At 47.6% G+C, this 26,498-nt stretch overlaps 2 protein-coding genes across 2 annotated transcripts; both read left to right on the plus strand.

Moving 5' to 3' along the window:
- Positions 1-6,257: 6,257 nt before the first annotated feature.
- Positions 6,258-12,462, plus strand: LOC114587068 (protein S100-A3-like). Its single transcript, XM_028710983.2, has 3 exons — positions 6,258-6,344; positions 8,618-8,788; positions 12,136-12,462. Exons 2-3 carry the CDS (start codon positions 8,642-8,644, stop codon positions 12,298-12,300), a joined length of 312 nt encoding a protein of 103 aa, XP_028566816.2. The 5' UTR covers positions 6,258-6,344; positions 8,618-8,641; the 3' UTR covers positions 12,301-12,462.
- A 1,309-nt stretch (positions 12,463-13,771) lies between these two features.
- On the plus strand, positions 13,772-24,452 carry LOC114587097 (protein S100-A4-like). Its single transcript, XM_028711020.2, has 3 exons — positions 13,772-13,910; positions 21,495-21,654; positions 24,085-24,452. Exons 1-3 carry the CDS (start codon positions 13,837-13,839, stop codon positions 24,247-24,249), a joined length of 399 nt encoding a protein of 132 aa, XP_028566853.2. The 5' UTR covers positions 13,772-13,836; the 3' UTR covers positions 24,250-24,452.
- The last annotated feature ends 2,046 nt before the right edge of the window (positions 24,453-26,498 follow it).

Below are 26,498 nucleotides of genomic sequence, written 5' to 3' on the forward strand. Positions count from 1 at the left end.
TGTGTGTGTGTGTTCTTTCGGCTGGCAATTTTTAAGCCAAGGCTGAGGAAGCTTTTTCAGCCTGAGGACCACATTCACTTCTGGGAGAAGAGCCCTTAGAGATTCCTTTGTAGGTTCTCCATCAGTCAGAGAAAATAACACAGGCCAACCAGAGAATATTGAGAAGCAAAGCAGCTAGTAAGCCTGATCTTTATTGAACTGTTGCAACAGGGTGCTCCCCCCACAAGCAGGAAAGGAGGAGGACCCAGAACAAAGGTGTGCCCGCCCTTATATAGACATTTTAAATTGCCCGCCTTGGAGTCCAAGACCACCCCCAGAAACATCACACCTACATCACAGAAAGGGCGGTCTACAGCAGAAATCTGAGTGGGTTGTTTACTTCCTGTCGTTGTTTATCTCCTGTCTGCCAGGTTACCTGTTTAATGGTCACTTGATTGGATTGCCTGGGTAGCCTGGCCAGTCTTTTGTAGTGACAAATACCGTATTTTTTGCACCATAAAAATTTTTTGCACTTTTTTCCTCCTAAAAAGTAAGGGGAAATGTCTGTGCGTGTTATGGAGGGAATGCCTACAGGTGGCATGCCTACGGATTTTCCTCCTCTAAAAACTACGTGCGTGTTATGGTCAGGTGCGTGTTATAGAGCGAAAAATACGGGTACTTAGTTCCTGAGCCAGGTCACAGGCTCACCCTATTCATACACAGACATACCCTTAAGACAGGTTTTGTGAATGAAAAGACAATGGGGAGGCTTTTCCATTTTCCTTTGACCTTGCAGATAAAACATTTGGTCAGTTTGGGAGCCAAAATGGCTCCAGGACTGCTTTCCTGTGCTGCTTCAGACATGTGGTTTATATATTTATATACGTGTTTGCTTGGTACATTTATGAACATTTATTATTTATATATATATATATATATATATATATATATATATATATATATGACCTTAGTTTATTTATTTCCTGGGCAAATATCCAGGGGCCACGTACCGGCGGTGGGCGGGGCCACAAGCAAAAGGGGGCGGAGCTATTTTCTACAGCCCTCTCTATCCTCCACCCAGGCATGCAAGAGGCGAGATCAGAATTCAGAGACACATCCCAGCCAGGCAGAAACATTCAAGTAGGGTGTGAAGCGGGGGGGCGGCCTGAGGAGAGTCTTGAGGGCCAGGTAGAGATGTTTAGAGGGCCGCGTTTGGCCCTCAAGCCTGAGTTTCTGCACCCATTTTAAGCTGTGTGTGAGAACCTAGGGAATATCTGGTTTCCAGGTCTCCATATTTCATCATTAGAGCATTTTCCTATCCTCGCCCCCAGCAAAACACCACCTCCACTTTGCAGAGCGGCAAAGGTGACATTTTTTAACGTCGTCAACATTTGCTATGTCTTTTATTATATTCTTTTTCAAAAGTATGCTATGTTGTTGTTGTTTAGTCGTTTAGTTGTGTTTGACTCTTCGTGACCCCATGGACCAGAGCACACCAGGCACTCCTGTCTTCCACTGCCTCCCGCAGTTTGGTCAAACTCATGCTGGCAGCTTTGAGAACACTGTCCAACCATCTCGTCCTCTGTCCTCCCCTTCTCCTTGTGCCCTCCATCTTTCCCAACATCAGGGTCTTTTCCAGGGAGTCTTCTCTTCTCATGAGGTGGCCAAAGTATTGGAGCCTCAGCTTCACAATCTGTCCTTCCAGTGAGCACTCAGGGCTGATTTCCTTCAGAATGGAGAGGTTGGATCTTCTTGCAGTCCATGGGACTCTCAAGAGTCTCCTCCAACACCATAATTCAAAAGCATCCATTCTTTGGCGATCAGCTTTCTTGATGGTCCAGCTCTTACTTCCATACATCACTACTGGGAAAACCATAGCTTTAACTATACGGATCTTTGTTGGCAAGGTAATGTCTCTGCTTTTTTAATTTTTTAAAAAATTATGCTATAGCAGTATAGAAATACTTGTATGATGAATAAGCACAAGCCCTCTCGCCTGGATCTCTAGAAGGCAGTGAAAAGACGTGAATGCCCATCGCTCATTGGCAATGGATGCTGGTTCATTGGCCCTGCATGCCATCTTCCTCCTCCTAAAACTCAGGGCAGTTTTTGAGCTATTTTTCTCCAGAAAAAAACCATCACTTATGGGCTGCCATACGCCTGGGTTTTCCTGGACATTTTTACCAATTTTTCACAAATTCGGCCCGGACACTATTTTCGACCAATGAATCCCGGATATGTCTGGGAAATTCTGGGTACATGACAGCCCTAGCTTGGAGAGGGGCAGTACCTCTGGTGGGGGGGGGGTACACGTTGTGCTCCTTCTGGGGTAGTTTGTGTGGCGATTCCCGCCCCCCCCCCCCAATTGGGATAAATAAAGACACAGGACACCAGAATTTTAGGTTAATGGGCGAAAAATGGCCACAACTTTATTGGTTACAGGTAAGAGCGGTATTGGCTTTAGGCATTGGTCCTATCAGACTATCCGGCATAGAACCGGAAAGGGTTAACACCAACAGGGGGAGCCCCTGAGATGCACATCCCTGGGCGCTCCCCGAGGGATCACCGCTCGGGGGGGGGCGCTTTAGGCCCTAGCCTCCATAGGTTTTGGACGAGGCAACGGCCCCCGGAATCCTTTATAGGACTACCCTTAAATATTTGGGGGAGGTAATGGCGCTCCTCCCCCTGACTCATCTGCATAATACCCCTACCAATGCCTAACCGCCAAAACCAAAGGCGTTGTGACGATTTGCTACGAGGGAGGCGAAAAAACCCAATGGCTTTAAATCAATGCCAATTAGCCAAGTGGAAAAACTCCTACCAGGCCCAACCGAGGTCCATAGCAAAGTCTGAGGGAAAACCTAGAGGGAGGGTGGGTGGGAAACCGCAGCTGGAATGGGAAAGGGGCAATCTCGGGCCGCGCCGACCTTAAATGACCCTAGCCCCGCCCCTGCAGCCAGCCGATTGGCTGGCCCAGGGGATGATGCGGCCTGAGGATTCCCCAGGTCATGCGGGGCCGCAGCCAGCCCCGCGCGTATGATGGTGGGGGTGAGCCCGCAACCCCCCCCTTATGTTGGGAGTGGCTTTGTCAACCTTTGGTCCCCACCCTGCACTCAGCTCTCAGCTGCGGCTCCTAGGAGAGTGGGAAATGTGGAGGAAAGGACAGAACAAAACAGCTGGACTCTGACACAGAAGCAACTTCACCACGCTGCAACATTTGGTTGCAGGTCCCTGCACGTCCCCCTCGTTTCATGCAGCTGTGATAAAAGAGCAGGTACAAATCAGATGTTAAATGTCTCCACCCTGCTTAGCTGCTTATCTGTATTGAAAAACAAAAACAGAAATACTTGCAAAGGGGGTTTCAGTGGCACCAAGCGCAACCGCATTCATTGTGCAACGAAACATCCTGAAAGGGGTTTTTGCTTGTTTTTTCAAAGGAACCTCGTGACCAGCTTATTTATACCTCTCTTCCTCAGAAGCCACAAGAGGGAACAGGTTTTGGCAGAGAAAAAGCAGGTTGCCCGGGGGTCTTCCTGTTTTCATCTCTGAAAATTGGGAGGGTAAGACAAGCAGTCCTGTTTCTTACAGGAGGAAGGACTGTAGATCATTGCCCTTGCTTTGCATGCACAGGGCCCCAGATTCGAAACTCGACATCTCCAGATAGGACTGTGAGAGACTCCCTGCCTGAAACCCTGGAGGGTGGCTGCCAGTCGGTGTTGACATCCCTAGCCCAGACCAATGGTCTGACTCAGTAGAAGGCAGCTAGCTATTTTCCAAAACCAGCTGTTTATTATGAAGATGGCAATAACTTCTCTGTTCTTTAGGGGAAAGGCCCAGGGCTCAGGGGTGAATCTCATTCTTTGCACACAGAATGTACCGGCTTCAATCCCCATCATCTCCAGGCAGACCTGGGAAATTCTCCCTGCCTGAAACCCTGGAGGGAGGCTGCCAGTCAGAGCTGACAGCCCTAAGCCAGATGGATTCAGTGGTGTGACAAGTTCCTAAACGTGAATTATCAGAGAAGGTATAATAGGTACCTCTCCCTGCTCCTTGTCATCAAGGAAGGTTAATTGTGGAAGGCATCTGACGCCTCATCGGTTTTATTCAGAGTTTTCAACATAGGATACAATAAAAACGCAACTAGTCTAAGATAATAATAAAAATTACAGAAAAAAGAAAAGGAATAAAGAGAGAGAGAGAAAAGGGGGTGCAGAAGAAAACGGGGGAGGGAGATTCAACTAGTCTAAAATAATAATAATAAATAACGCAGAAAAAAAGAAGAAGTAGAAAGGAGGAAAGGAGGAAAGAAAGAGAAGGTGGGGGGAGAAGAAAAATGGGGGGAAAGGGGAAAATAATATAATAAAACTCAAAGAGATGATACATAGATAGATGATAGATAGATAGATGATAGATAGATAGATAGATAGATAGATAGATAGATAGATAGATGATAGATAGATAGATAGATAGATAGATAGATAGATAGATAGATAGATGATAGATAGATATAGATAGATGATAGATAGATAGATGATAGATGATTGATAGATGATTGATAGATGATAGATAGATAGATAGATAGATGATAGATAGATAGATGATAGATAGATAGATAGATAGATAGATAGATAGATAGATGATAGATAGATAGATAGATAGATAGATAGATAGATAGATAGATAGATACCCCTCCATGATATCTTAATTTTCAATCCACATTCAGAGAATTGAATTCTCCCAGCTCTCATCTGAGAGAGCTTCCCTCTTCCTCAGTCTCATGCCCTGAGACACGGCACTGATCTGCCTCTCATTGGTCTCTTCTTCTGTTCCATCACCTCTCTGTATGCAGAAAGATCTGACATCTCTCAGGGCAGAATATAAAATTGTGGAATCCCACCTCCCTCCCTCTGTAGGTTAGACACCCCATATTCCCAAATAAAAATGTCACTTTCTCACACCACTGTGACACGGGGCTCCCATGGAAGACAGCCTCTCTGCCTATGAAGAATTGGGAACTGTGTTTGTCTTGGATAGAACTTGCATGTTTCTTTAAAAACAAAACAAAACCAACTAACATACTTTATTCCATTAAAAAAAAAAACTTTTGCCCAGTCTAAAGGCTGCGAAAGACACCCACAGAGCAGAACCACTGAGTTAGTTCCCATTTTTTTAAAAAAAGAAGAAAAGCCCTTGCTCAATTTTTCCATAGTTTTCCCCAAAACAAAACTGTTGGCTCTCCTTCCTGCTTTCTCTTCTTATACAACCACCCAGCCTACTTCCTAATTCCACAGCAGCCCACAAAATCTCTCGGGAGGAGCCGATCCACTTTTCCAGGGCACTTAAAAACAAATTAGCTTTAGATTTTTACACATTTCTCATATAAAACTGCATTGGAATACACCCTTCTGTAGATGCAATTGCACTCAGGTGGGCACAATTCTTCTGTATTTATAACTCTGACGTCTTGTAATTGACAGAAAAGTTCATGAGCAGAAGCCAAAGAGAGAGAGAAGCATATAATTTATCTTCGTCCAAAAATGACACGTTATATACACACTGGACACTATTTTTAAGACAGAATCTTCTTGCTGCTTTCTTTAAGGGCAAAAGAGGGGAGATGTTTTGTTTTTTCCCCTATTCTGATCTCATCCGTGCTAGGTAGCCAGAGAGGGAAACATGCCTGATCTTAACAGGCCTCCTGTGAGATTATTTGGAGCACAATCCTGTACACACAGTGTGGTGTAGAGAGCCAGTGTGGTGTAGTGGTTAAGAGCGGTAGACTCGTAATCTGGTGAACCGGGTTCGCGTCTCCGCTCTTCCACATGCAGCTTGGGCCAGTCACACTTCTCTGAAGTCTCTCAGCCCCACTCACCTCACAGAGTGTTTGTTGTGGGGGAGGAAGGGAAAGGAGAATGTTAGCCGCTTTAAGACTCCTTCGGGTAGTGATAAAGCAGGATATCAAATCCAAACTCTCCTTCTTTAAATGTGTGGTGCAGATGGGCAGAGACAGACTGGAAATGACAAAGGAATTTGAAACTGCAGGCAGGGAAATGTACCCGGTACCTCCTGGGCAGAAAACCATTTTGAGAAAACGAGGTGCTGGGTGGAAGAGCGATTTGAGAAATGAGCTTGGGGCTTTGAGGGTGCCAGACAAAAGCAGTATATCTTCTCCCGAAGCAAGGCAGGGTGTGGACCAGGATCAGGTGGTGTGATGCAACTGATGGGTGGGTCACCTCTGTTCCCAAGGCCTGCCTGTCTGGGCGCAGGAGGGCTTGGCGGCAGCAGAAGGCAATCCTGGACAGGTTGGGAGACTTGAAGCTCAGCCTTCCTCCTGAACAAGGGAGCTTGAGACTTGGGAGATCTCGGTGGGTATTATGCTGCTACCTGTTTTTCTGTGTGGAGGGGGGACAGTTGCTGATGCTTTTGTTACACGCTGGTGTCGTGTCTTGCTATGTCAAATGGGGCTCAGCCAGAGGGGAGGAGAGACAGTCTCTGGAAGATGAAGTCTTCAAGGACTCACTCAACAACCCAAAGGTCTAGCCATCTCTGATGGCTATGGTCTACCTCCAGTGTTGAGGTTCTCAGCTTCTGAACACCAGTGGCTGAAAACCACAGGACCGGAAGAGCTGCAGTTTTGCTCAAGTCCCACTTTGGGGCTTCCCTTTGGGTGGCCACTATGAGAAAGCCACTTCCACCTTAAAAGGAGGTGGTGTTGCGGGCTTCACGCCCCCACCACACACACGGTGGCTGGCTCTCAGCCTCCGCCCAATTGAGGGAATCCCCGGGCGCGTCATCCCTTGGACAGCCAATCGGCTGGCTCGGGGGGCGTGGCCTGCCCTATTTAACATTGGCACGGCCGGTGATCTCCCTCTTTTGCCGCCTCCAGCTGCTCTGGTTTCCCAGGTGTTCGTCTTTGACCTTGCTATGGACCTTGGTTGGTCGCCATTGAGGGGCTTGGTAGGAATTTTTTCCACTTGGCAAATTGGCGTCAGCCACTTGGTTTTCGCCTACCTCGTAGCAAATGGTCACAACTTCCTTGGTATTGGCAGTTAGGTATTGTTATGTAGATGGAAGAGGGGAGGAAGCGCCATCACCTGCCCCGCATATTGAAAGGTAATCCGTTAAAGGATTCCGGGGGGGCGTAGACTGTCCGAAGCCTATGGAGGTGAGGGCCTAAGGCACGCCCCCGAGTGGTTACCCTGGGGGAGTTCCTAGTTGATGTGCATCAGCAGGACTCCCCCTACTGGTGGTTAACCCTTCCCAGACTTCAAGCGGACGGGCTGAAGTCGGATAGTCAGTTAGGACCAATGCCTGAGCCAATACCGCTCATCACCTGTAACCAATAAAGTTGTGGCCATATTTAGCCCATTAACCTTAAATAGTTGTGCCATGTGCTTTTATTTCCACTGGGGGGGGGGACTCGCCACGCAACAGGATGCTGGACTAGATGGGCCATTGGTGTGATCCAAGCAACGCTCTCCTTATGTAGCCTGTAGATGGTTGACCTTGCTGTGATGGCCACCAGCCTAGATGGCTTTAAAGGGGGATAAGACTAAATGATGGAAGCTCACAAGGCTCTCAGAGGCTACTAACCCTGATGGTCATGTTCTGCTTTCTCTGCTGGAGGCAATATGCTGGGAATTGCAAGAAGGGAGAATCACATAGATGGTGGACTTCAGGTCTGGAGATGAACACAGTCCTCCAGGCCTCTCCATCTGGTCCGTAGGTTTCTTCCCAGGCCATACTTCTCTCCTTGCCATGCCCGTTCTGTCGAGGACACACACCTTCCCACCTTCCATCAGTGTTTTCTTTTTATATATATATAAATATTTTTATTGGTTTTTAACATACAAAATTATAAAACATACCATACAATTTATCACAAATACATTCTTACTGGACTTCCATCAGCACCTCTGATAATCCTCCATCTTAATCACTTCTTATGCATTTCCTAACTTAATATTGCCTTTACAACTCTTAACTTATTGTCTCTCCTTCTCCATTTTTACAATATTTCTAATATTATTCCTCACAGAACTTCTTGCAAACCTACAAACGTCGTCTGTTCATCACAAATACTTTTCAAATAATCCGTAAATTTACTCCAGTCTTCAGTAAATTTCTGGTCCCACCGGTTTTGGATCCCACCTGTTAGTTTGTCAAGTTCTGCATAATCCATTAATTTCATCCTCCATCAGTGTTTTCAACTGGCTAGAAGGTATCCTCTTCCTTACTTGGGTGGAGGGGGATGATATGGGTAGGTTGATGCTATTCTGCTCACTTTCTTTCGCTTATGGCTCCGCCCACCTCTGGCATGCCAAAGGTTGCCAAAAAGGAAATTTGGTACTTGGACTTGAAAAGGTACCCCATCCCTGTGGTAGATCCCTAGCGGGGAACCTGTGGCTTTCCAGGTATTGCTGGACTCCAACAACATCATCCCCAGCCCTGTCCTGGACACATGTCCCAACCAATCAGGGACTGCCTATTCAACGCACTGCTGACCTACCTTTGTTTACGGTTTTTATTTCTACATGGTTTTGGGAAACATCGTTTGAGAAGTAATGCAAACGTTTTGTCCTTAATCAATGCATAAAAATGGCAAGCCCCTTCATCCACCCGTCTCCTTGCCTTGCAGGGCTGTTGGCCAACGGAACCGGCAATGGAGCAGTATCAGACTCTGGAGCAGGCCCTCGGAGGGCTGGTTTGCACCTTCCAGCGCTACTGCCGGAAGGAAGGCGACAGACGCACACTCAGCAAAGGGGAACTGAAGGAACTCTTGGAAAACGAGCTTCCCAGCCTGAAAACCGTAGGTCTCCTTCCAACCCCATTCTCGGTCTCCTGAGCATTATGGGTTGCGGATGGAATTTGTTCCGTTCCATTCTCCACATTTTCGCAGCAGTGTGTGTGTGTGTGTGAAAATCCTTATGAAAATTCATCAGAATGCCGCCTGTTTTGGAGGGGGATTCTGAATGCCACCAGTATTCTTTCTGTGAAATGTGTATTTTGAGGTGCCTGGGACAGTTTCGTGGGGACGCGGGTGGCGCTGTGGGTTAAACCACAGAGCCTAAGACTTGCCGATCAGAAGGTCGGCAGTTCAAATCCCTTGACGGGGTGAGCTCCCGTTGCTCGGTCCCTGCTCCTGCCAACCTAGCAGTTCGAAAGCGCATCAAAGTGCAAGTAGATAAATAGGTTCCGCTCTGGTGGGAAGGTAAACGGCGTTTCCGTGTGCTGCTCTGGTTCGCCAGAAGCGGCTTAGTGATGCTGGCCACATGACCCAGAAGCTGTACGCCGGCTCCCTGGGCCAATAAAGTGAGATGAGCGCCGCAACCCCAGAGTCGGTCACGACTGGACCTGATGGTCAGGGGTCCTTTTACCTTTACCTTTTAGGACAGTTTCGTATATTTCCAAAGTAGCCCTACAAAGGGGACTTAGTTGATAGCTGGTATATAAATACCGTATTTTTTGCACCATAGGACGCACTTTTTCCCTCCTAAAAAGCAAGGGAAAATGTGTGTGCGTCCTATGGAGCGAATGCAGGCTTTCGCTGAAGCCTGGAGAGTGAGAGGGGTCGGTGCGCACCAACCCCTCTCGCTCTCCAGGCTTCAGGAAGCTATCCGCTAGCCGTGGAAGACCCAGCTCTCCCACGGCTAGTGGAGCGCTGCATTAATCCCGAAGCTTGGGGCGTACGGAGCTCATTGCGCCCCAAGCTTCTGGGTGCTGGCAAGGTCTCCGCTAGCCCTGGGAGAGCCCCGCGACGTCGCGCGGCTCTCCCAGGGCTAGCGGACCACTGCGCTAATCCCGAAGCTTGGGGCGTGCGGAGCTCAGTGCACCCCAAGCTTCTGGGTGCTGGCAAGGTCTCCGCTAGCCCTGGGAGAGCCCCGCGACATCGCGCAGCTCTCCCAGGGCTAGCGGACCACTGCGCTAATCCCGAAGCTTGGGGCGTGCGGAGCTCAGCGCGCCCCAAGCTCCTGGGTGCCGGCAAGGTCTCCGCTAGACGGCTAGACGGATTAGCGCTCCGCTAGCCGTGTCTAGGCTGCGGATAGCAGCCTGCTTCCCAGAGCGTCGGGCGCCCTGAAAGCAGAGCTCCCGGCGCTTCGGGAACACATCCGCAGCGTGGGGAGCCTTGCAGGAGTTCCCCGCAGGGCTCCCCAGGCTGCGGATAGCAGCCTGCTGCCTGGCGGGTGGGGCGCCCTGAAGCAGAGCGCCCCGTGCGCCAGGCAGACATCAGCCAGCCCCACAAGCTCGGGGGACAGCAGGGAGGCGCAGTGCCACTATCCCGCTGTTCCCGACCTGGTTCGGTTTCCCTGACCTGCTTTTGGGGGGGAATAAAGGGAATTTTCCCCCCCTTTATTCCCCCCCCCCAAAAAAAAACTAGGTGCGTCCTATGGTCCGGTGCGTCCAATCGTGCGAAAAATACGGTAGTTGTTTATTTTTATTTTTATTTTTATTTTATTTATTATTATTATTATTATTATTATTATTATTATTATTATCATTATTATTATCAGCAGCAGCAGCAACAGCAACAGCATCACAATCCTCACAATCATCATTACATCATCACACAGGATAGCTCAGTTGGTAGAAGATAAGGTGTGTTTTTTAAATATTTGTTTATTTGGTTTTACAAATCAAAGTTTTACAGTCACATACCGAACATACAGCATAAAAACAATCTCTTGGACTTTCCTCCTCCCCTTTGTGGGTCCTATTGTTAATTATGTCCTCCTTCCTCTTTTATGATAATCCAAATCTTTTACATCTCCGTTACGTCCAAAATTCACCATTAAACTACAAGTGTTATTCCAGTCCTACTAACATTTTTAACTGTTTACAATGGTTTTTAAGATAAATTATAACACCCCCCCCCCTTCCTTATTAAAATTCTGGTGTTCCTGATTTCTGATTCTTCTGGTCATTTTTGCCAATTCGGCATAATCCATCAACTTGATCTGCCATTCTTCTCTGGTAGAGACTTTGTCTTCTATCCATCTCTGGGCCAATAACATCCGCATAGCCGTGGTCGTTTACATAAATAGTCTTTTCTGTTCCCTTGGGATTTCAGCACCTAGAATTCCTAAAAGAAAAGCTTCAGGGTTTTTAGAAAAAGTCATTTTAAACATTCCCCCCCCCCAACTCATGAGGTTCTTAATCTCAGGGTCGCGGGTTTGAGCCCCATGTAAGGTTAAGAATAATTATAATTATACCCTGACCATCTGGCTGGGTTGCCCCAGTCACTCTGCAGTACAGGGCCATTGGATAGACCACATGGTTGCTTCCAAGTCTACAATTCTATGATTCTATGATCATCTTGCTGTTGTTGTAAAGGTAAAGGTAAAGGTAAAGGTAAAGGTAAAGGAACCCCGGACCATTAGGTCCAGTCATGGCCGACTCTGGGGTTGCGGCGCTCATCTCACTTTATTGGCCGAGGGAGCCGGCGTACAGCTTCCAGGTCATGTGGCCAGCGTGTCTAAGCAGCTTCTGGTGAACCAGAGCAGCGCACGGAAACGCCATTTACCTTCCCACCAGAGTGGTACCTATTTATCTACTTGCACTTTGATGTGCTTTTGAACTGCTAGGTTGGCAGGAGCTGGGACCAAGCAACGGGAGCTCACTCTGTCGCGAGGATTCGAACCGCTGACCTTCTGATCAGCAAGTCCTAGGCTCTGTGGTTTAACCCACAGCACCACCAGCATCTCGTTGTTGTTGTACCATGCTGATAATTCTTAAAGGGTCCATCGGTCGAGACTAACAATAGCAACAACTAGGGCCTGCTGGGGCTGCTCGCCAACCCACTACCTTTTGGCCAACCACCATTCCCCCACATCTGACTAGCCCCCTTTCCTTTACACCTCACCCACCCCTTTGCATATCCTCCCACAGTTCTCCCCGAGCTCCTCCTCCTCTCTAAACCACAAACATCTCATCTGGACTGCATTGCTTCCTCACCCTCCTGCCTGCCTGCCTGCCTGCCTGCTATGCATCATGCTGCAGTTGGCGGCCACCTGAACTTCAGCATGACGACAAACTTACATTTCTATGTATATAGGGGTGATATTACAATAATAATAATTATTTAATGATCCCTCATTCACTGATGGTGATGATCATTTCTCTCCATTCTCAACCATTCCATTTCTTTTCCTTTCCTAGCTTCAAATAAAAGATGGTGCTTTCGAAGAGTTGATGGCATTGCTGGATACAAACAAGGACAACCAAGTGGACTTTGAAGAGTACATCCGCTTCATTGCGGCAGCCTGCACCTTCTTCCACGACTTCTTCCGGGACAGCCCTCCGGTCCAGCCCCGACTGCTATGAAAACCAAGATGGCGCCCCAACTCACCCAGAGTTACAAAGCAGGTTCCTCACCTCGGTTGGAAAAACCGTGCCAGGAAAGTCCCTGTGTCCGTCTCTGACATCTCAAGACAAGTCTTCTTTCTCATCAACTATGTCTTTATTTCACTTTGTTGCTTAATTCGAGAAAGCAGTTTTGAACTCAAAAAAATGGGAAAATAGAACAAGAAAAAATGGCTTCTGAAAAAATGAAACAAAAAGTAAAAGCAATGGAGTGGAGCTACAAATCCTTAGCATCTCATACCTCTGAGGGAAAGAGCCTCAAAGTAAAATGTCATAGAAATGTTATACAGTGGTACCTCGGTTTACGAACTTAATCCGTTCTGGAAGTCTGTTTTTAAACTGAAACCGTTCTTAAACCAAGGCGTGCTTTCCCTAATGAGGCCTCCCGCCACCGGTGCCCTTCCACTGTTCGGCTTCCATTCCTAGACTGAGGTAAAGTTCGCAAACCAGAACACTACATTTTTGCAGAGTTCGTAAACTGAATAGCTCGTTAACAGGGCTGTTCATAAACTAAGGTACCACTTTATATACCAAGGATCATGGGTGGTTGGTGTCTTGAACTGTCTCTGAAAACTGAGCGGTGAGAGTGGAAGTTGAATGTGTCAGGAGAGGCTACTAGATACTTTCAGACTTATCAGTCTTAGACATTTATATAATAACAGTAACAACAATAACTATTTTATTTTATTATTTCTATATCAGACTCGTTGCCCCAGTCACTCTGGGCAGCTTCCAGCAAAATACAGTGGTACCTCAGGTTAAGTACTTAATTCATTCCAGAGGTCCGAACTTAACCTGAAACTGTTCTTAACCTGAAGCACCACTTTAGCTAATGGGGCCTCCTGCTGCCGCTGCGCCGCAGGAGCACGATTTCTGTTCTCATCCTCAAGCAAAGTTCTTAACCTGAAGCACTATTTATGGGTTAGCGGAGTCTGTAACCTGAAGCGTATGTAACCCAAGGTACCACTGTATTAAAAAGCATAACCTCAAACATTAAAACAAAACCCTCCCTGCCTTCACATGTCTTCTAGAAGCCAAATAGATGTTTATTTCCTTGACATCTGATGGGAGGGCGTTCCACAGGGCAGGCGCGACTACCAAGAATAAAAATAATTTTACCAGCGGACCTGGTGCATTAAAGACGTATCTGTCATCATTTCCCACTGCTTATTCTTTTCCCTTCTTCTGACTTGCCAGCCTTGCTTTCCCTCCCGCTCCTGTTTTCTGGAACTTCTACGCTTCCAAAGCTGGCATTTCAAGGCCGTTCTTTGCCAGACAGCTGGAAAGAATCGGTCTGGGAATTTGGAGAGAGGGCTGCGGGGATGAGTGCAAAAGAGAGGGGCGAGGCAGCAGTCACAAAGGCCTTCGCATCCTCACCAGCCTCCCCCCCCCCAAAAAACACACCCTGGGGAGATCCTTATTGGTCTCTTTCTGAACCCGGTGGGTGTACACTTTTCGCAACCGAAATAAAAGGCCGGATTTGCCGAGGCTTTAAATATGGCTCGAGTTGTCACAAGCCCTCATATCCTGCCCTGTAGCCTCCTCGATCGCTTTGGTGTTTGGTTGCTGTGGTAAGTCTTGTTTGTTATTTTTATGTGCTTAGTCTGTTTTTCTAAAAAAAATAAATTAAATTAAATAGAACAAGGATGATGCTGTCTTCCTGAGGAGGCCATCAGTTTCAGCCTGATGTTCTGCAGACCCTAGCATGACTAACCAGAGTCCAGATGCAGTTTCAGAAGTGCAGAACTTCCTTGTGACTTGGGAGTAGTAGCCAAATATGCCCTACTCAGAGTAGACCCACAGGAATCAGTGGTTTTTTAGGGTGGTTACCCAACTAAGGTCTACTTAGAGCAGATGCAGTGAAGTTAAGGGACCAAAATTTGCCATTGAACTGTAGTCAATGGTAGCCCTACTCAGAGTAGACCCATTGAAGTTAATCGATACGAACTTAGGTTTGTTAATCGCAATGGCCCTGAGCAGAATGTGGTTGGATACAACCCCATGCTAATTAATCTCTGTGAGTCTGCTGTGAGGAGGAGTGACACCAGCTGCAACTTAATGTTACGTAAGTCCGTTGATTTCAATATGTCCATTTTGGAGCATGAGTCTTGATGTGGGATCTCACCCACACACACAAAAAATCTTGCCCAGATCTCTTCATAGCAAGGTTGGCACTTAAAGCTACCAGCCCTGGAAAGGAGCTTCAAGTCCCCAGATGTTCTTCAGTGTTACACCGGAATTTGATAGATGTAAGAACGACTGTTTTCATCCAAAGCGGACCTATTTTGTAGAGGTGCAATTTGTTTTTCCAGTGTGTGACATGCACGGCAATCTGCTAGCAGTCGCTGAGGAAATGGGCATCGTCCCTCCACTCCCTTCAGCCAGTCTTACCACAGGTAGCAACAGAGAGCAGAACAGCGACTCTACAAGATGCCCCTGATTCCTACGCAATCCAATATGCTTGCAAAGGGCTGTTGTTCAGCAAACAGGAAGGGCAGCACTCTGCATGCACTCAGGTTGCCAGCAGCTAATGGCTGTGGGTTTGTTTTTATAGCAGGCAGGGCTTTCTCTCCCCATCCCCAAATAGCACTCTGCACATGCTCAGTGAATAAAGGGTGTGGCTGCCTAGGTCTGTCTGTCTATCATCTATCTATCTATCTATCTATCTATCTATCTATCTATCTATCATCTATCTATCTAGGTCTATCTATCTAGGTCTATCTATCTATCTGTCTGTCTCTTCATCTGTCTATACAGTTGTACCTCGGAAGTCGAACAGAATCCATTCCAGAAGTCTGTTCGACTTCCGAAACGTTCGTAAACCAAAGCACGGCTTCTGGTTGGCTGCAGGAAACTCCTGCAGCCAATCGGAAGCCTCAGAAGCCCCGTCGGACGTTCAGCTTCCAAAAGAACGTTCCAAAACCAGAACGCTCACTTCTGGTTTTTGATCGTTTGGGAGCCAGAACGTTCGACTCCCAAGACATTTGGGAGCCGAGGTACGACTGTATAACAGGACTTTCCTACCAAGAATAGCACTCTGTGCATGCTCAGTTTCCCAGTGGCTAAAGGGTGTGGCACTGATTCTTTCAAAACCTGATAGTTGCTCCTCGCCTTTCATTTCAAATGAGGAGTGTGTCTCTCTGGGTGTGACAGCAAATATTCGCCTCTCAGAGCTGCAATTGCCAGTTTCACAGGAAGAGAGGTGGATTGACTCTGGAAATTGGGGCTCTGTGTGGAGAATTGGGGCGGGGTTGTCACCTAAGAACTTTCAGCACCCCAACAGGATTATTTGTGGGGGGGGGGAGCCATGACTACTTAAATAAAGAAGGATGCTTCAAATACTCAATACAGATGGGACCTCCAGGGTGTGTGTGCACAATTCTCAGTGAAATCCTGTGTGTGTCTATCCTGCCCTATGTCAGACTACACATTCAGCTGATCACAAAGACTTTTCTCCTTGTGGATCACAATCAGCTAGGTAGCGAAGGGGAGGGCGGATTCAGCTCAGTTTGTATTTAAAGGCAAACAAACCTATATAACCCACTCTCTTCAAAATGGCACAAAAACAGCCAAGCTTTGGAAATTCGCACGTCTTTGAATTTTGCTAGGCGGTTCTTCAGCCAAGTAATGTGTACCCCCCCCCAAAAAAAGGCATAGATTAGGGGAATGTGTGCCTTAAAATGTGTTAATCTGTGAAAATAGAATGCATTATATTAGGCAAAACGACCTCCAAGGATGTGTCTGTTGGGGAAAATGTTGCACTAAGTTGCTGACGAATTTTCGTGAGGGGGAAGCAAGCTCAGGCGTCAATTCTTAAAAAAATTTTAAAAATGGTTTTTAATCGGGGATCAAGACAGAAAGCTGATGTGGAAATGTGGAGTGCTGAACGTAAAGTTGGCAAAATAAGGAACTGAGGGAAACTGAAATGGGCTGATTTTCTCATCCCTCAAACGGCCCCTCCCTCCAGGTAGAACCCCCTAGTCATGAGAACTGGCCTCTTGACACTTAACTCTAAAAAGTGTGCCAGAACATGCACATGATGTGCTTTCCTCAACTCCTGCCCTCCAAAACCAGGGACTGACTGCAACTAAACTTGTTTGGGATCAAGAGGAAGAATCATCAGTTTAGGGGACAGACGTATCACCTCCACCCCAATAAGTACAGATCCCTTTCTGGAGTTCCCCCCTCCCATCTCTTTTACTCATGCCTCCCCTGACTTTGCCACCAAATTCTACTACTGATTCTTTCACCATGACTCAGAGTTTCCTCTTTCCTTTTTCTACCATCTCCAGATTCTGTGGTTGACTAAAGCCGGGTGTGGTCTTCCTCCGGCAAACCTCAGTCTGGAGGCAATGAAAAATAAAAATATAGACTCTGATGCCATCATAAGTTTATTGTTCTAGACAAAGGCTTGTATTAAGCAACAGCGTTAATAAAATAATACAGAACGTACACCCATAACGTAAAAATCCATAATATAAAAAAGACTTTCCTCAGCGTTAAAATACAGTTTCCCTTCTGCATCTCTGACAGCTGCGGTTCTAATATTACCTTGCCGTTTAAAAATCCAATTTGCCAACCTCCATGATGTAAGAGAGAAAGGGTACCAGAGACACCAACAAACTCAAATCCAGCTTGACTCCAGATTAGATAGATAGATAGTTTATTACGGCCATAGGCCCATATTCAATATATCATACAACAAGACAGGTATAACAAGATAAAATTAATAAATTAAATAAATTAAATTACGTTTAAATCAAATACATCTCAAACCATAAGTTTCTAAATTCCATTAAAATAAGAACAATATAGCGCTTAAAGTATCAAATTATCAGTATAAATCAATATTATTTAGGCAAAATCAATAATCATAGAGTAATCCATTTTTCCTTTTATAGGCTAATACTGTTATCAGGAGGACGCGGGTGGCGCTGTGGGTAAAAGCCTCAGCGCCTAGGGCTTGCCGATCGAAAGGTCGGCGGTTCGAATCCCCGTGGCGGGGTGCGCTCCCGTTGTTCGGTCCCAGCGCCTGCCAACCTAGCAGTTCGAAAGCACCCCCGGGTGCAAGTAGATAAATAGGGACCGCTTACTGGCGGGAAGGTAAACGGTGTTTCCGTGTGCGGCTCTGGCTCGCCAGAGCAGCGATGTCACGCTGGCCACGTGACCCGGAAGTGTCTCCGGACAGCGCTGGCCCCCGGCCTCTTGAGTGAGATGGGCGCACAACCCCAGAGTCTGTCAAGACTGGCCCGTACGGGCAGGGGTACCTTTACCTTTACTGTTATCAGAAATCTGGCAACAGAAAGGGACCTACTCGGATCAGACTCCAGATTAAACCTCCAAATCACCACAACAATTTATAGTGATTTTCTTTAACTTCTTTTTCCTGATTCCCCCCCCCCCCCCGCCCCAGCCAGTGCATAAAGGGCCGCTCTGTATGTTACAAAGGTCTTATTGTCACTCAAAAGAAACCAGACCATTTCTGCCAGGGTGGGACTTCTTGCTTGTATGTGCAAAGATTTCAGAGAGCGATCTCTTGGGTCTCTCTATACAAGGGACAGGCTAACAGATAATGAGTGATGTCATCCACCTGAGGCGAACCAAAAAGACAAAGTCCGTTTGAATGATGGATCTTGTTGAAGAAGAGTTTGGATTTGATATCCCGCTTTATCACTACCCGAAGGAGTCTCAAAGCGGCTAACATTCTCCTTTCCCTTCCTTCCCCACAACAAACACTCTGTGAGGTGAGTGGGGCTGAGAGACTTCAGAGAAGTGTGACTAGCCCAAGCTGCATGTGGAGGAGCGGGGAAGCGAACCCGGTTCACCAGATTACGAGTCCACCACTCTTAACCACTACACCACACTGGCTAGCGACCATCCAAGACTGCAGCGGGCATCACTTGGAAATGCCACTCAATCAAAGCATTTCTTGTCTGGCAAGAGTGTGGTCAGATAATTAGCTCTAGAATGCCCTTTTCTGGAGAACGGATACCAAGGGGGGAACTGGTTGCGGGCGGTTCCTTCTGGATTCTATCCAGAAAAGGCAATCCCTTAGTTCACACTTACTCCTCACCGAAGCAGGGCTCAGTTCTGGGAAATAATAATAGTCTAAATCATCTTCACAAGCTGCTTTCCAGAGCTGGTTATCACCCAATTCCATAGCACAGGAAAATGCTCAGTAGGTATAGGAGCCAATTTTAAAAGGTAGTTTGATTGAGTGAAGTCCGCTCTTGCTTTGAATGTTGGCCACATGGATTCTTTACTAAGAAGAACTGCTAATATTCCTGATGGTAGAAAGTATAGCTTCCAAAAATATGTATTCTGCACCATTTACAAAATTTTAATGAGTTCAAATCAGAGCCTCAGATTTCAACAACATAAAGCACTTGAGTAAGCACTTTGCTACCAAATATGTTTAGGGCAGGTTCAATCAGCTGCCCTGCGCTGTTGCAATAGAACTTCATCAATGCCCCTATGGTTTTCTGTGCTTTGATTTTCACTGTCTCCGTATGACACTTCCAAAAGAGGGTTTCACTAAAGAGTACACCCAGGTTTCTAAATGAGTGCATTTGTCCTCTAGCTTGCTGATCTAAGCAGCAAAGGTAAAAAAAGAAAAAGGTAAAGGACCCCTGGACAGTTAAGTCCAGTCAAAGGCGACTATGGGGTTGTGGCGCTCATCTCACTTTCAGGCCGAGGGACCCGGCGTTTGTCCACAGACAGCTTTCCGGGTCATGTGACCAGCAAGACTAAACCGCTTCTGGCACAATGGGACACCATGACAGAAACTAGAGCGCACGGAAACGCTGTTTACCTTCCCGCCACAGCAGTACCTATTTATCTACTTGCACTGGTATGCTTTCGAACTGCTAAGTTGGCAGGAGCTGGGGCAGAACGACAGGAGCTCACTCCGTCATGGGGATTCGAACCACCGACCTTCTGATCAGCAAGCCCAAGAGGCTCAGTGGTTTAGACCACAGCGCTACCTGTGTCCCTTTCTAGGCAGCATTTAGACCTAGGACTATGTTTGCCAAAAATCATACTGTTGGTCTTAATTTATGGATAGGCTTTCCTGCTTACAGTATGTGCTGAACACCTCCAAGAGATTTTTTGACGCCCAATCGGGAAAGAGAGAGGAGCACTGAATCATCTGTTTACATCACTATTGAAATCTTCCTGTCCCTAATTACTGCAGCGGGGAAGTTTGTGTAGGCTAAATATGGCACTAAATCATTAATATAGATGTTAAAAGAGCGGGAGCCAGAATGCAACCTTGATTCATTTCTCTTGATGCTTTAAAGGCATCAATCGTACCACCATTTAAACCTACTCAGTGCTCTATTGCTTCATAGCTCTTAGATCTATAGCAGACATCTGCAGTTGATGTTGGCAATTTGAAATTTCTCCCACCGCCTGATCTCACTTAATTTAAACCCTAGGCCACCAGTTCCCAGAATTTGTCTCTATCCTCTCTTTTCCATTACAAGAAGTCCCAGTTCCTACCACTGGGCTTTTGTATGTTCAGTTTCCTTGTTGAGCAGACTCTTGTATCCCAAACTACTGTACGTTTGATCAAAATTTGCATGGAATCCTCTGATGGATTCTTACGAGAATCCCCAATTGTCTTAGCCAGAACTTTCTTAGCCACTTTGCACTGACTTGTCAATGAAGGAGAGACTATAATGCGATTGACAGCACTTGCACCATGCTTCAAATGAGTATATTGACCCTTAGACATGTCTACATGACTCCCGTGTTATTGATGTTGTTTAGTCGTTTAGTCGTGTCCGACTCTTCGTGACCCCATGGACCAGAGCATGCCAGGCACTCCTGTCTTCCACTGCCTCCCGCAGTTTGGTCAAACTCATGCTGGTAGCTTCGAGAACACTATCCAACCATCTCGTCCTCCGTCGTCCCCTTCTCTTTGTGCCCTCCATCTTTCCCAACATCAGAGTCTTTTCCAAGGAGTCTTCTCTTCTCATGAGGTGGCCAAAGTACTGGAGCCTCAGCTTCAGGATCTGTCCTTCCAGTGAGCACTCAGGGCTGATTTCCTTCAGAATGGATAGGTTTGATCTTCTTGCAGACCATGGGACTCTCAAGAATCTCCTCCAATATATAAATTATGTTGCAATACAAATTCCAACCATTTGGGGCTCTATGGAAGGCACAGAACTACAATTCCCAGAGTTCCCTGGGAAGAAAAGGGATTGCTTGTCAAACCACTCTGGGAATTGAAGTTCTGGGAGGGAGGCGGGGTGGGTCTCCTAACAATGCTCAGCACCCATAACAATCTGCAGCTCCCAGAATTCCTTGGGGCAAGCCATGAGTGTTTAAAGTGGTATCGTAGTGATTTAAATATCTGGTGCGAACGTAGCCTTAGTGTTCCCTTTGCAGAAGGGAGGAGGAGGAGGAGTCATAGCTGTCCCTTATTTGAAGGGACAGTCCCTTATTGCAGCGCCATGTCCCGCTGCTGTCCCTTATTGATGGATGTCCCTTAAACGATGTCCCTTAAATTTCAAAGGAAGCAGCTCCTCTCCCTCCCTCCCTGCCGGCCAGGGAGGAGGGAGGCTCCAACTGTGTTGCTTGGCTGCGTTGCTCACCCAATAAGAAATCTAAGAACGACTGGGGGGGTGGAGCTTGCATGCCTTGTGTGTGGCTAGTTAATGCAAGCTGAGGGGGTTTTTGAATGCTGGACACCATTTTGTTGCACGTGCTGCTGCAAACTTTACAGTGCAAAACCAGGCCGGGGAGCCAACTTAAGTTGAGGCTGCATAGGCCTTGTGGTGCATGTGATTCAGATTCTATTCAGTTGAACCTCTGGTTACAAAGTTGGTTGGACAGTGTTTTCGAAGCTACCCAACATGAGTTTGACCAGACTGCGGGAAGACAGGAAGACTGGAGTGCCTGGAACAGGTGAGGCTGCAGGTCCCTTATTTTGGCTGCTGGTCCCTTATTTTCAAATCTGTAAGTTGACAGCTATGGGAGGAGCAGGATGGGGACAAAGGCAGAATTAGTTGGCTCCGCCTCTCCTTGGCCCTGGCTCCGCCTCCCGTTGGCTTCCCTGTTTTCTGCCCAGCCAGTCTCAATGGGCAAGTGCCACCGCCGTCTACCACCTGGCCGGCTTTCTCATTCCCAACCCGCTCTTCTGCCACTGCCAGGTTCCAAGAGCATCCGAAAATGGCGAGTCCCCTGGAGAAGGCCCTGGAGGTGATGGTCACAACTTTCCACAACTACTCCGGCAAGGAAGGAGACAAGTTCAAGCTGAACAAGGCAGAGCTGAAGGAGCTGCTCTTGAAAGAGCTGCCTGGGTTCCTCGGGGTAAGTCAAAGGAGGGAACCTCGATGGGGGAGAACATCTCCTTCGCAAGAAGGTCCCTTGCATCTCCAGGGAAGGCTGCAGAGGAGTACCTTCCTGATATCCTGGAGAGCTACTGGACCATGAGGACTAGAAACTTACATTATTTTTCAGGGAAGGGTGATGGCTCAGTGGTAGAACATCTGCTTTGTGCGCAGAAGGTTCGATCCCTGCCATCTCCAGGCGGGGCTGCAACAGAATCCTTTCCTGAAACTCTGGAGACATGCTGCCCTTTATTCTAAACCATGAGGACTCGAATCTCTGGGTGATCCCTGATTGGTTGGGACATGTGCCCAAGACAAGGGAACTTGTGGCCCTCCAGATGGACTACAACTCTCATCATCTCTGACTGATGGGTGATGGGGCTGATGGGAGCTAGAATTATTATTATTATTATTATTATTATTATTATTATTAATACCCCGCCCTCCCCAGCCAAGGCCGGGCTCAGGGCGGCTAACAAGCAATAATAAAAACAAGTTGAATACAACTTAAAAAAAAGATTAAAATACAACAATTAAAATATTGAAACATTAAAATATTAAAATGCAGCCTCATCACAGGAGGAGAAAGGAAAAAGGAAAAAGAAAGAGGGGGAGCGAATCAAATTGGCTCCAAGCCAAAGGCCAGGTGGAACAACTCTGTCTTACAGGCCCTGCGGAAAGAAATCAGATCCCGCAGGGCCCTGGTCTCATGAGGCAGAGCATTCCACCAGGCCGGAGCCAGAGTTGAAAAGGCCCTGGCTCTGGTTGAAGCCAATCTAACTTCCTTAGGGCCTGGGACCACTAGGGTGTTGTTATTTATGGACCTTGAGGCTCTCCGTGGGGCATACCGGGAGAGGCGGTCCCGCAGGTACGAGGGTCCTAGGCCGTGAAGGACTTTAAAGGACAAAACCAGCACCTTAAATCTGACCCTGTACTCCACCGGGAGCCGGTGCAGCTGGAAAAGCACTGGGTGAATATGCTCCCATGGCAGAGACCCCGTGAGGAGCCTCGCTGCTGCATTCTGCACCCGCTGGAGTTTCTGGGACAGCTTCAAGGGCAGCCCCACGTAGAGTGAATTACAGTAGTCAAGCCTGGAGGTGACTGTCACATGGATCATGAATACAGAAACATCTAGTGGGCCCACAGACTCCCTATCCCTGAACTAGACTGGCAATTGCCTTTCCAACATCTATCCCAATTGCATCTTCTAATGCAGAGCTGTGGGCTCCCCAGTTGCTGTTGGACCACAACTCCCAGCATCCCTGAGCATCAGCCAGTGTCTGCTGAGGCTGATGGGAGCTGAAGTCCAACCACATCTGGAGGGCCACAGGCTCCTCATTCCTGCTTCACACCTCTGCGTGTGCATTTAATGGGTGGTCCCTGATTGGTTGGGACATGTGTCTGGGTCAGGGGTGCGGAACCCTGCGGCCCTCCAGATATGGCATGGGCTCCAGCTCCCTTCATCCCTGACCCATTCTGGCTGGAGCTGATGTAAGCTGGAGTCTGGAAAGCCACAGGCTCCCCGTCCCTGGGCAAGACCAAACTGGCAGACGGGTGTGCCTTGCGCTCCAGGCCATTGGAGCAGTCTGATGGCTATGAGTGTCCATCGTCCTCCATTCATGTGCAGGCTATACAAAAGCCCAATGGGGAACCAGGGCGCATAAGCAATGCAGAGAGACAGACGTAATTGAAAGGTGTGCCTTTCAGCAACCCTTTACAAAGGCAGCAGATGGCACTACTTACCGCCTTTTTCGCTCCATAAGACGCACCAGACCATAAGACGCACCTAGTTTTTGGAGGAGGAAAACAAGAAAAAAAATATTCTGAATCCCATAAGCCAGAAGAGCAAGAGGGATCTGGCTTCTGGGATAGCCTCTTGCTGTCCTGGCTTATGGGATAGCCGTGTGAAGCCTCTTCCGGGAAGCGGAAGGAAGGCTCCCCCAAGAGCTGCACTCCCTATAAAGAGTGCCGCGCACATGCTCCACGGGGCTCTTTAAAGGGAGCGCTGAGCAGAGCCTCCCGCCTGCATTCGCTCCATAAGACGCACACACATTTCCCCTTGCTTTATAGGAGGGGGAAAGTGTGTCTTATAGAGAGAAAAATACGGTACCTCAATAATTAAAAACACGTACATGCAAAAAGGTTAGACCTTCTCTGGATCCTAGCCTCTGGGGCTAGAAGCAGCCCAGAGTGGCTGGGGAAACAGGGAACTACGCCCCCCCCCCCAATGTTTACTGCTGAATCAGAATGAATGTCAATTGGGTTTTCTGCAAATCGGCATTCTTTCCGATTCAGCAATAAACAGCCGGTTTCCCCTGCGAAGCTGGTGAGACAAAAGCTCTCACACAATGCAACCCCAGATCTCTTTTTAAACCTCCCCCACCAATGAAATCCAACCTCCCTCCCGCAGAAAAAGAAGGACGAGACGAATTTCCAGAGGATCATGAGCAACCTAGACAACAACAAGGACAACGAGGTGGACTTCCAAGAGTATGCCGTCTTCCTGGCCTGCGTGGCCATGATGTGCAACGATTTCTTCCAGGGCTATCCCGACAAGATGCCCAGGGGCAAGTGATCTGAGGGGGGGGGGGCAGAATCAAGGGCAATTGTGGTGTCTGTGCAGGCCGGAGACCTGAGAGCTCAGCCTCGCGCCTGTTCTCTCCTTCTCCCTCACAAAGGCCCCATCGACGACGCCTCTCTGATCTGGAGGCTCCGCCGTGATGGAGATTATTCCACGCCTCTTTCTCTTTCCACAATAAAGTTTGCTTTAAAACTTCATTGGGTTTGTTTCATTGCTGCCGCCTTCTTTTTTCGGAGGGGGAGAAGGGAGGCAAGATTAGAAGCACAGACTCATACAAGGACATAGTTGAGAGGGACCCCGAGGGTTTTCTTGTTAGTTATTTGCAGATTAGTTGCGCTGCAGAAGGCGTGCTGGGGAGACCACACATTCCAGAAACGCAAAATAACTTTTGCTAGATTTTAATAACAAAAACAAAAACTCCTTTTACACTAAATTACAATATATCAGGGGACGCAGGTGGCGCTGTGGGTTAAACCACAGAGCCTAGGACTTGCCAATCAGAAGGTCAGCGGTTCGAATCCCCGCGACGGGGTGAGCTCCCGTTGCTCGGTCCCTGCTCCTGCCAACCCAGCAGTTCGAAAGGACATCAAGTGCAAGTAGATAAATAGGTACCACTCTGGCGGGAAGGTAAACGGCGTTTCTGTGCGCTGCTCTGGTTCGCCAGAAGCGGCTTAGTCATGCTGGCCACATGACCCGGAAGCTGTACACCGGCTCCCTCGGCCAATAAAGTGAGATGAGCGCCGCAACCCCAGAGTCGGCCATGACTAGACCTAATGCTCAGGGGTCCCGTTACCTTTTTACAATATATCAATAAGCATGACCCGTCCACCAGGGTACTGAGAGAGCTACTTGCTGCTCTTTATATACTATAAAAGGTAAAGGTAAAGGTACCCCTGCCCGTACGGGCCAGTCTTGACAGACTCTGGGGTTGTGCGCCCATCTCACTCTATAGGCCGGGGGCCAGCGCTGTCCGCAGACACTTTCGGGTCACGTGGCCAGCGTGACGAAGCTGCATCTGGCGAGCCAGCGCAGCACACGGAACGCCGTTTACCTTCCCGCTGGTAAGCGGTCCCTATTTATCTACTTACTATACCCAACAGCTTAATCAACATAACTTAACAGCACCTGCTATACCGCTTCACAGCTGTAAAACTAGGTCATGTTATTTGCTCTGGCCTTTAAAGAAATACACATCTTGTGGAACAATAATGAACCTTCAGATTTAAAGAGACCATTCAACACTTCTAGTAGAATCACCTTGCAATGCAGAAATACACAGCTGTCCCTTACGGGGATCGAACTTACAGCCTTGGCATTATCAGCACCATGCTCTAGCCAACTGAGCTATGTATTGTAGGCCCTCATTGGCCATCTGCTGTGGGTGCTTTAGCCGAGTTTCCTGAATTGGAGGGGTTGGACTAGATGACCCTTGGGTCCTTTCCAGCTCTAAGATTCTATGATTCTATGAATGTTTCCGTTGCATCATTCTAGGGCCAGGGGAACAAGCAGTATGGACGACCTCAGAAGGTGGTGGGCTCTCCTTCATGGGATGCTTTTAAATAGAGGTTGGATGCTGTGATAGGAATTTTGGGGTCTTAGATATATGTTAAATGTTCATAAGTGTACCAACCAAGCACGTACATAGATCAGCACAGGCAGACCGACCTGAAACCATTTTGATTCCCAAACTGACCAGATGTTTTCTCTGCAAGGTCAAAGGAAAATGGAAAAGCCTCCCCGTTGTCTTTTCCTTCACAAATCCTGTCTTAAGGGCACATTTGGCTCAGGAACTAATTATTTATCATTGCAAAAGATTGGCCAGGCTCCCCAGGCAATCCAATCAAGTGACCATTAAACAGGTAACCTGGCAGACAGGAGGTAAACAAAGCACTCAGATTTCTGCTGTAGACCACCCTTTCTGTGATGTAGGTATGATGTATAGAGGGGTGGCCTTGAGCTTCATTAGCTGAGATTCACGCATTGCACGGGGTTGGACTAGATGACCCTTGTGGGTCCCTCCCAAGTCTACAATTCTATGATTCTGCTATTTTTCAGCCCAAGGGCCTTCCAGGGACCACATGCCAGAGGCAAAAGAGGGTGGAGCAGCCATGGAGCAGGCTTTTGATGGCTACTAACCATGATTTTGAAAAACCAGCATTTCCTTGATATATCAGTCGGCAGCCTTGCCAAAAAAGCTCAAGACAACTTTGGGCAAAAACTAAAATATTTCGCTGTTTGAAATA

This window comes from Podarcis muralis, chromosome 16 (genome assembly GCF_964188315.1).
Source record: "Podarcis muralis chromosome 16, rPodMur119.hap1.1, whole genome shotgun sequence".
NCBI lineage: Eukaryota > Metazoa > Chordata > Lepidosauria > Squamata > Lacertidae > Podarcis > Podarcis muralis.

Excerpts from the sequence above, each read along its gene's own strand:
- LOC114587097 (XM_028711020.2), top strand. The coding sequence starts at position 13,837 with ATGGCTCGAGTTGTCACAAGCCCTCATATCCTGCCCTGTAGCCTCCTC. Across the intron at positions 13,911-21,494 it reads TTTGGTGTTTGGTTGCTGTG|GTTCCAAGAGCATCCGAAAA; the intron begins GTAAGTCTTGTT and ends TGCCACTGCCAG. Across the intron at positions 21,655-24,084 it reads AGCTGCCTGGGTTCCTCGGG|AAAAAGAAGGACGAGACGAA; the intron begins GTAAGTCAAAGG and ends TCCCTCCCGCAG.
- LOC114587068 (XM_028710983.2), top strand. The coding sequence starts at position 8,642 with ATGGAGCAGTATCAGACTCTGGAGCAGGCCCTCGGAGGGCTGGTTTGC. Across the intron at positions 8,789-12,135 it reads AGCTTCCCAGCCTGAAAACC|CTTCAAATAAAAGATGGTGC; the intron begins GTAGGTCTCCTT and ends TTCCTTTCCTAG.